General features: G+C 36.6%; 2 protein-coding genes across 2 annotated transcripts; both read left to right on the top strand.

Annotated features, from left to right (window-relative positions):
- The first annotated feature begins 215 nt into the window (after window positions 1–215).
- Window positions 216–1,154, top strand: LOC119803400 (olfactory receptor 6C1-like). The gene has a single exon (XM_038314691.1). The coding sequence runs from the start codon at window positions 216–218 to the stop codon at window positions 1,152–1,154; it is 939 nt and encodes a 312-aa protein (XP_038170619.1).
- Window positions 1,155–8,665: 7,511 nt separating this feature from the next.
- LOC119803439 (olfactory receptor 6C3-like) lies at window positions 8,666–9,604 on the top strand. The gene has a single exon (XM_038314764.1). The coding sequence runs from the start codon at window positions 8,666–8,668 to the stop codon at window positions 9,602–9,604; it is 939 nt and encodes a 312-aa protein (XP_038170692.1).
- The last annotated feature ends 809 nt before the right edge of the window (window positions 9,605–10,413 follow it).

Consider the following 10,413-nt stretch of genomic DNA (forward strand, 5'->3'; position numbering starts at 1 on the left):
CTAATTCCAATAAAATGTATTTTTCTGCAAAATGGAAGGAATTAATAGACCATTGCTACTACAGTGTGGCTTCCAAAGCTTCTGAATGTAAAGAAAGTGTATTTTTACAAAATTCTAGATCTACACAGTGGGATTTGTTAGTGTGTAGTTCAAGTTGGTTATCTGCTTTTTTTTCTTAATAGGTCTAACTAAAAATTTTTAACCGTGAGTGTAGAATGAGAAACCATACGGAAACCACAGAGTTTATTCTTCTGGGGTTATCAGATGACCCTAAGATCCAGGTTGTGATCTTCATCTTTCTCTTCATCACCTACACACTCAGCATCACAGGGAACTTGACCATCATCACGCTCACACTGGTGGATTCCCAGCTACAGACCCCCATGTATTTCTTCCTCAGGAATTTCTCTATACTGGAAGTGTCCTTCACAACTGTCACTATACCCAAGTTCTTGGGCACCATAATCTCAGGGGATAAAACCATTTCCTTCAACAACTGCATAGCTCAGTTGTTTTTTGTCATTCTCTTTGGAGTCACTGAATTTTACCTTCTGGCTGCCATGTCCTATGATCGTTACGTTGCCATCTGCAAGCCCCTGCATTACCTGACCATCATGAGTCAGAAAGTCTGCACAATGCTGGTCTTTGTCTGCTGGCTGGTCTCTTTCCTAATCATCTTTCCTGCACTCATGTTGGTGATACAACTTGATTACTGTGGGTCCAATATCATTGATCATTATACCTGTGATTACTTCCCTCTGCTGCAACTTTCCTGTTCAGATACAAAATTCCTGGAGAAGATGGGCTTTTTCTGTGCTGTCTTTACCCTAATGTTCACTTTAGTCCTAATATGTCTGTCCTACACGTATATCATCAGAGCCATTGTGAAGATTCCTTCTGCTAGTCAGAGGACCAAGGCCTTTTCCACATGCTCTTCCCACATGATTGTCATCTCCATCTCTTATGGAAGCTGCATTTTTATGTACATTAAGCCATCGGCATCAGATAGAGCATCTTTGACCAAGGGAGTTGCTGTGTTAAATACCTCAGTAGCCCCCATGCTAAACCCCTTCATTTATAGCCTGAGGAATCAGCAAGTCAAGCAAGCCTTTATGAACATAGCAAAGAAGATGGTGTTTTTCACAAGTACATGAAATGATGTGGCACATTGAAGGCCAATTCATAAATGCCAATGGCCCGGTCATATCCCTGTGACACTACCAACTTCCTTGTTTATTTTTTCATTTTTGTTAACAGTTTTCTAGCTTATCTGGTATGGGACAATTGTCTATATTCTGTCAATTATGTTTTAAATAAACACTTATTGGCCAGTAGCCAGGCAGGAAGTATAGGCAGGAAACCCAGACAACAAATGGCCCCCACATGAACAACTGCATCCACATAAAGCCTCATAGAGCTTGGGAAGTAAGTCTACAAAAAAAATAGAGTTAAGCATGACTTATTGATAGCAGCATTTTCTCAGATGGGCTCTGCTTGCTAGAGGCAAGCACTCTCATTTAAGAAAAGCTTCCTGGCTCAGCTTTAGCTGTTAAACCTTGCAGCTCTTTAAAGAGGTCCTTCCAAAAAACACTTAAATGGTGTTGATGAAAATGTGACCACATGCTTTTTTGTTTTCAGCTGTAACAGGAAAAAAAGCTGTGCCGTTTTAAAATGCTGGCTTTCTGGGCCATCCTGCCAGGGCAAAGTCAGACACTTTCAGGCAGGAGTCCGACTACGAAACATTTGAATGTGGTTTGTGAGCAGCCTGTTGTAGCTTGGTTGCTGGCAGGGATGTGGAAATGCCATAGAGTTGTGGCAATAAACATGGCTCTGGCCTGTACCTCCGCCATGAGCCTAGAATCTCAGAAAGCTAAGGAATGGGCTGGATCTAGCTATCAAAGCCACAGCTTTAATCCTCTCCATATTGTTTAGCAATTTAAAGACTCAGATGATCAGAGAAAGAGATTTATACAGCAAAGAGAGATTCAAAGATGAAGAAAACCTCTGAGGGGTTTAAACTGTGTTAAAAATATATGCAAACTTGGGAGAGTAAAGAAAGAGGTTAAAGTCCTCAAAATAAAAAAGAAAGAGGGTAGTTGGGTTTGGTGGTACATACCTTTAATCCTAACACTTGAGAGACAGAGGCATACAGACCTCTGGGAGTTCAAAGTGTGGTGGCATACACCTTTAATCCAAACACTTGGACACAAAGACAGATGGACTTCTATGAGTTCAAGGTTTGGTAGCACATGCCTTTAATCCCAACACGTGGGAGACAAAGGAGCCAGACCTCTCTGAATTCAAGGTGTGGTGGTACACACATTTAATCCAAGCACTTGGGAGGCAGAAGCAAGTGGATCTTTGTGAGTTCAAGGACATCCTGGTCTACAGAGGGAGTTCCAGGATAAAGATACACAGAAACCCTGTCTCAAAAAGCCAAAAAGTAAAAATAAAAGAAATAGAGGTTAAAATAAAGCCACATAAAGATGAAAAATTCATAGAGAATCTTGATACTGCATGTTTTTATGCTCTCTTTGAATTGTTTGAATGCTGAGGAAGGAGCAACAGCTACTAAAAGATATTTGTTTATAAATTCTGTTAAATTAATTCAAGACAGGTATTTTGAAAATACCTTGACTTCAAAATTGAAGTCAAAAGGTATGTTACTTTGGACAAGAGATTTTACTTTTGTTTCCACAGGAAATGAGAGGCTGTTGATTCATTCTGAGTTAAGAAAAATAAGGTTTAATCAAGGAAGACCACCTGAGAAATCTCTGGTAGAAAAAGATGGCTCAGACATCTGAGTTCTACATCCATAACAGATTCAATACTGCTGCCTGAGATGATCAAGATTCATAGGATACTCCAGTCAGGACTTGATCATAATTCTAAATTTTCTTTAGGTCCCCATAAGATTATCAGTGCCCCCACCAGCAGGAAGTAGCCTAGAAAACTACTCTCACATTCCAAAAAAAAAAAAAAATGACTATGGATGTTCTTGTTTTTTGTTTTTTTGTTTTTTTTTAAAGATGGGGAAGTGGTGCAGAACAATTGTCTATATATCTGTCAATTATGTTTTAAATAAATGCTGATTGCCAGTAACCAGGCAGGAAGTATAGGCGGAACAACTAGACAGGAAGTAGAGGCAGGTCAATGAGAACAGGAGAATTCTGGGAAGAAGGAAGCTCATTGATCCCCAGTCCTGTCCCAACAGAAGAAGGAAGATGTGATTGTCCTGTTGAAAAAGGTACCAAGTCATGTAGCTAATATAGATGAGAATAATGGGTTAGTGTAAGTAATGAGTTAATAGGAAGCCTGAGCTAATGGGACAATCAGTTTATCATTAATATAGACCTCTGTGTGATTTCTTTGAGGCTAAATATCTGTGGGACCTGGCAGAAAGAATCCAGGCAGGACAGAAACCTCAGACAACACCTATCTTGCTGTTGTATATCTTTTCCAACTATTATCTTCTTATATCTTTCTGATACAAGATTCTTCTCATACTTTATAATTCATCATTCATTCATTTATGCCTCAGTAATGCATAAGCATGTATGGGCTGCCTGTTTATGATGCTTCTCCAGTTGTTCCTATCCTGAGCAGTCCTAGATCCTTGCTTTATTGCCATACACAAGGTTCCACAACCTTCCTTCATGCCATCTATCCAGCACCTTTTGGGCTCATAATTAAAATAGTTATTGTGGTGGCTCAGGGGAAAGCTCAACAAATAAAGGCAACTGTCACCAGGCCTGTCAGCCTGAGTTTAAGCCCACACCCACGTAGTGGAAGGAGAATAGATGTCTACAAATTGTTCTTTCATCGCCACATAAATCATGACACATTTATGACCACACACAATACACACACAGGCACACAAAATAAATACCATAAAATGTTCACTGATACACTGTCTACGTGATGTCAAGATATCTGAGTGCAAGATTTGGTACTTACTATCCAGATCCTTTACCTTACCATTGAGGTTGTTTCCATGTTCTGGATATTATGAATAAAGCCTCTATGACCATAGTTGAGTAGGTGTCCTTGGGGTACAGGTCTGTATCCTTTGGGTGTATGCCCGATTGGTATCACTGGCTCTTGAGGTAGACTGACTCTCAATTTTCTGAGAAACCACCATACTGATTTCCAAAGTGGCAGTACAAGTTTGCACTCCCAACCACAGTGAAAGAATGTTCTTTTATTCAACATCCTCTCCAATATAAGCTGTCATTAGCATTTTTGATCTTTGCCATTCTGACAGGGGTAAGATGTCCAAGAAGATCAAAGACCTCAACATAAATCCAGTTACACTGAAGATGATAGGAAGGGAAGTGGCAAACAGTCTTGAGTGCATTGGTATGGGAGACTACTTCCTGATATAACACTAGTAGGACAGACACTGAAATCAACAATTAAGAAATGGAACCTCCTGAAACTGAAAAGCTTCTGTAAGGCAAAGTACATTGTCAATAAGACAAAACAGCAACCTATAGAATAGGGAAAAAGATCTTCACCAACCCCACATCTGACGTAGGACTGAGATCCAAAATTTATAAAGAACTCAAGAAACTAGCCTTCTAAACACCAAATAAGCCCATTTAAAAGTGGGGTACAGATTCAAAAAGAGAATTCTCAACAGAAGAACCTCAAATGGCTAAAAATACACTTAAATAAGTATTCAACATCCTTATGCAAATCAAAACAACTTGGAGATACCATCTGACACCAACTGCATTTTTGCTAGTTGTAACTTTCTGTAAGGGTCACTATGTGCTGTAAAGAGAAGTTTCCTTGATGAGGAGTGAGAACTACCCTTATCTGAGGGTATAAGGTCAGCTTCAAAAAATATATTTATGGATTATGCTGGTTTCATAAAGTGATGGTTATAGGATGCCCTCCAATATTTATGACTTCACTAGTCCTGGCTAATAGTTTATGTTTCCAGTACCATCCATGATTCTGCTATTGTTGATCATGCCTTAAGTCCAACCAGGAAAATGTTGACTAGTGCCAAGAAATATGTATCCCCTACTGGATCCTTGGAGTTATCATGCCATGCTTGTCATTGTGATATTCATAGGCATCACAAAAGGACAGGACTATTGACTGCTTTCCTCCTTTGGAAACTTTCATGGTGCTTTGTGGTACATGAAAGCTAGTCTTCAGGAAGGAAGCATTCAGTTCACATCCAGCTCAGGGCCTCTGGACTCTGCATTCAAAATGCATGGTGTCTTCAGCAATAGGGACTTCACTTCCTCCACTAGAGCCACCCAGGCACAAAAGCAATGGCCTGTAATGATTAGGGGATCTCTAGGATCATCCTGACCAACAACTAAAAAAAAAGTCTTCTCATGTGTTAGGGGTTCTGTTAGATAATCTGTGGCTCATCCCAGATGAGAAAATTCCATTTAAATTTTAAATGTGTATGTATACACAGACTTACATGTATTGCAAATATTGTTAAAGAGTTCGTATGTTTTTCAACCTTACTGTTATCCTGCTTTGTCAGTCTCTTCTCCCTCTCCCTTCCCCAATTAGATTCTCTGTTTTGCCATTTCCCCTTTCATATCATACATATCCTGTTATTACCTCATCTATTACTCCATTCCAGAGATCTCATGTTATCTTCCTGTTTCTTTAAACACTCATCTGATGCACTAACATAGAAAATTTTGGAATTCCATAATTCGGTTGTTAACACTTAGGACACAAGAACAATCCTATGATGAGACTTTTGTATATTGTTTTGTTTAAAGTTTTCAAAATCCTATTTAATAACTGAAAGATTTTTTAGAAATGTCAAATACATTTTGCTACTTTGGAGCAAAATTTGATTTCTAGATATCAAACAAAAGAATTATACTCTTATCTGAATGAGACCATCTTTCTAATTAAATGAATTAGGATATTACTTTTTTAATTTATAAAATATTTAAGTATTTCCCATTTTGATTAGTGTGTAAGACCAAGGACTTATAGTTTGTAGGAGGGAAAAAAATATCTATCCAAAATTAGTTTGTACATACTTTAGACAAATAGCTGTCACGTGTATGCAAAAAGACAGAAGGCAAAACAGCACTATAACCAGTAAGAGAAATTAGTAATGACCAAATTCCATGTTCTTAAACAAAAATTAAATTAACAAATTGCATATAAGACTCCTTGAGTATCCCACATAACAGTTACACAAGAATGGAGTTAGCCTAGATAATGTGACAAGAATAACATTCAGTAATATGTACTAAAAATAGCAGAACAAGAGAATTACAGAATATATAATATGACATAATTATACAGTCACTGGCTTTGTGAAATTTGTAATGTGGATTAAATAAAATATACCTTCATACATAAAAGTATTTGGAAGAACATTCTGTTTTTATGCTGGTAAATTTGAAGCCTTGAGGATAATGAAAACCTGGTAGGAAACATATTGATAGGCTTCCTATATACTAACATATACTAGATTCTCATATATTAATTATAAAATTCTAAATAAAATACAACTGAAGTAAAATTCTAATTTTAAAGATATTATTGTCATTTTTGTCACTTTTTTTCTGTGCTGGAGAGACATACTAATGAATAAAATAAGTGTACTGCGTTTAAAGAAGAGTCATTGTAGGATTGGATTTAGTTAATCCCAGAGGCATCTACAATAAATTACCTTCACTGTATATACTGAATCTATCTGCTCGTTGGGAAAATTTAGTTTGGTGAAAGGGAAGCTAGGTTGGTTATTGCCAGCTGATTGGTACAGTTTTTCCACTGTCTCCTTATATTGTTTGGCTTTCCAGAAAGACGTGCTGTGACGTCACAGCATCTTATGAACTACCTCCACTTGCATCCTGCCCTTCATCAATCCGTACTGGCCAGAGAAGGTAAAATTCTGCCCTCTTTGTGCAGGACAAGCTAACCTAACCAAGGCGCTTTGAAATGTTTTGCCTTCCGGTTTCCCTGCTAAACTTGCTTGAAGAATTTTTAACGGTTACTGAAGCAGGTTTTGGAACTTGAGTCAGATAGGTTTTTTCTCTGTTTCCGTGAGACAATAAAAAGTATTAAAGAAAAATATGCTTTGTATGAGACTGTCAGAAATCTCACAAGCAATCCAGCCTGTGATTTTTCTATGTGAGATATTTTGGGTAATAGAGACAAGGATAAGCTGGATGATGAACATTTATTTGAAGAATACTACGAACATATTCATTTTGATTTTAAGTAAATAAAGACAAATTTAGGATTACATGATTGATGATATCATCAGACATTCCAAGCATATGCTCCATATTTTGGAATAAATACATATTTTTTCTGACATCTGAAGGCTTTTTTATTTTAAAAAAAGTGCAAGATGTTTAGAAAACTACTTTATTAGTACTACATTACTACATTTTATATTTTCAGGATATATATAAATCACTTTTCAAACCACAAGAATAATCTCTGTCTTTTAATCTGTAGTTTTATGACATATATATATATATATATATATATATATATATATATATGCCTAAATAGAAACAATGCTGAGAGCCAGAAGCATAAAATAGTAAGACTTAAAAAATACCAATCATTAACTTTAATATCTACCATCTGATGTGTTGCCCCATAAGGAAAATTATAGGTTGAATATGTTTAAAAATGAAATTCATAGATTATCAGACACAAGATCATTGCAAAGTATAAGGATAAAAAGAAAGGATTGAAGTCAGGATTGTACAGTGTAGAGTTTTGTGGTTTGGATAGGTAAATCTTATAGAAATTTTATGTATTCTGATCAGTCCTTGGAAAGAAAGGCAATAGTATACTTTGAGATTTGGGGAAAGGAACCTTAAAATTTTATGTACTCAAAAATTTAAAGGAAAAGCTTAAAGTGATCATAGTAAAAAAATATTTAGACCTAGTTCCAGGACAGGCTCCAAAGCCACAGAGAAACCCTGTCTCGAAAAACCAAAAATAAATAAATAAATAAATAAATAAATAAATAAAAACATAAATACTCTCATAGGTGCATTACCTATCTCTGTCTATATTGTAATTAATCTGTCTAACTTGTGTTTTCTTTCCTATAGGTTAAGAACCTGATAAGAACCGATGCTGCACTTGATCTTAGCCAGCACATTTTTATAAGCAAACCTCATCAAGCGCTGTATTTCCATGGTGCCTAAGATGGGGTTATGTGATTTTTTTCTACCAATAAATTATAGATATTTGAAAATGGCATAAGATTTTAAATTAACATTTTTAAAGCATGATTAAACAAAATATAGGAAATTTTAAAATAATGTATTAATATAAAAATTATACAGTTGAGATACATTGCAAAAAATTTGTGATTTGAAGGTAAGGCATATACAATTTCTGACTAAACATTGATATTTCATGTAAAAATAAGGAAGGTATCCTTAATCAAAATTCATTGATACATGTTTTTTCAATTCAGTATATATTATAGATTTATTTTATGTAAATATATTTTTAGATAATTGTGTTTGTATATATTTCAGTAGAAAAAAGAGATTTGGTAAAATTTTATAGAAACACTACTACTGGTTCAGCTCATTGCACACAGCAATACCAATATTTAACTCTTCAATTCTTCTGTATTAAATTCATATTTTGAGTTTTTTTAATCAATAGATTCTGTTAACAGTAAATCAGTATGAGAAACCACTCCATGATTACTGAGTTTGTGCTCTTAGGCATAACAGATGACCCGGAGCTTCAGGCTGTAATTTTTTTCTTTTTATTCATTGCTTACATATTAAGTGTGTGTGGAAACCTATCCATCATCACCCTCACCTTTCTTGACTCTCGCCTAAAGACTCCTATGTATTTCTTCCTCCGTAACTTCTCATTCTTAGAAATTATGTTCACCAGTGTTTCTGTCCCTAGATTTCTGGGGTCAATAATTACAAAAGTTAAGACCATATCCTACAACAACTGTTTGGCTCAGCTATTTTTCTTCATCTCCATGGGAGTGTCTGAGTTCTTTCTTCTCACCGCTATGTCTTATGATCGCTATGTCGCCATCTGCAAGCCACTGCATTACACCGCCATCATGAGTCAGAAAGTCTGTGCCCTTCTTGTCCTCACCTCGTGGCTGGGAGGGTTTCTAATCATTTTCCCATTAGTCATACTTATCCTCAAGTTAGATTTCTGTGCCTCAAACATCATCGATCACTTCTCCTGTGACTACTTCCCCATTTTACAACTCTCTTGCTCAGACACAAGGAGTCTAGAGATGATTGGCTTTTACTTTGCTTTTGTAATTCTGCTGTTCACGTTGGCACTAGTGATCTTGTCTTACATCTGCATCATCAGCACCATTCTGAGGTTCCCATCTGCCAGCCAGAGGAAAAAGGCTTTCTCTACCTGCTCCTCTCACATGATTGTCATCTCCATCTCGTATGGATGTTGCATTTTCATATACGTCAAACCTTCTGCCAATGAAAGGGCATCGCTGACCAAAGGGGTAGCTGTTCTCAACACTTCAATTGCTCCTATGTTGAACCCTTTTATTTACACGTTGAGAAATCAACAAGTCAAACAAGCCTTCAAGGATTTAGTTCATAAAGTAATACTTTATAGAAGCAAGTGATAGTACCTGTTAACAGATATAAATGTAATGACATAAAGACAGAATGAACTGTATTATAATCTCTCATCCTGTTCCCGCCTGTGCTACTGAGTACATTGGTTTTGGTTTACCATTCATCTGAACATTACTACAGCATGACTTGTTTTACACCTGTGTACACTAAATATAATTGATGATTTACAATCTGCTATTTTTGTGCTCCTTTCTTGTTTTGCTTGATGTTATGTTTGTTTGTAAGATGGCAGTCTGGGCTATGTACCAATCTACCCTAAATACCAAATTCTTCAGAGCAACTTGAGTTCTTAGGCTTGAGCCACAGATTCCAGAATATTTTATAATTCTGGGTAGAAAACCATTTGCTGGAATACATTGTCCTGGAGGCACAATCCTTAAGATGAAAATTAAATATTCCAGCTCCAATGATGCCATCAAGTAGAAACAGACAGGAATCAAGCACAAATATCAAGAAGTTAGAATAAAGTGGACCAGAAAGAGAAACTAGATAATGTCATCATTCTTCTGGAGGGCAAAACTTTCTGTCTCCTCCAGCTCCCTGACTAAAGTACCAAGGGGTCTCAGAGTTGTTCTTGTGTTTTGCAAGCTGCCCAATTCCTGACAGACCAGAAGTACTGAAGGGATCCAAGCAGATGGAGGGTACTTCACCCCAATTGTAAATTTCTTGCCCACTCCCTGAACCAACCATCTCCCTCCAACTACTATTTTTGATCTTTTATTCCTCTTTAATTAAAACAGACCAAAATAGCCCCAAGTTCACACTTCATTGGATAGATAGGATTGGCTGTATCTTT

This window comes from Arvicola amphibius, chromosome 17 (genome assembly GCF_903992535.2).
Source record: "Arvicola amphibius chromosome 17, mArvAmp1.2, whole genome shotgun sequence".
Lineage (NCBI taxonomy): Eukaryota > Metazoa > Chordata > Mammalia > Rodentia > Cricetidae > Arvicola > Arvicola amphibius.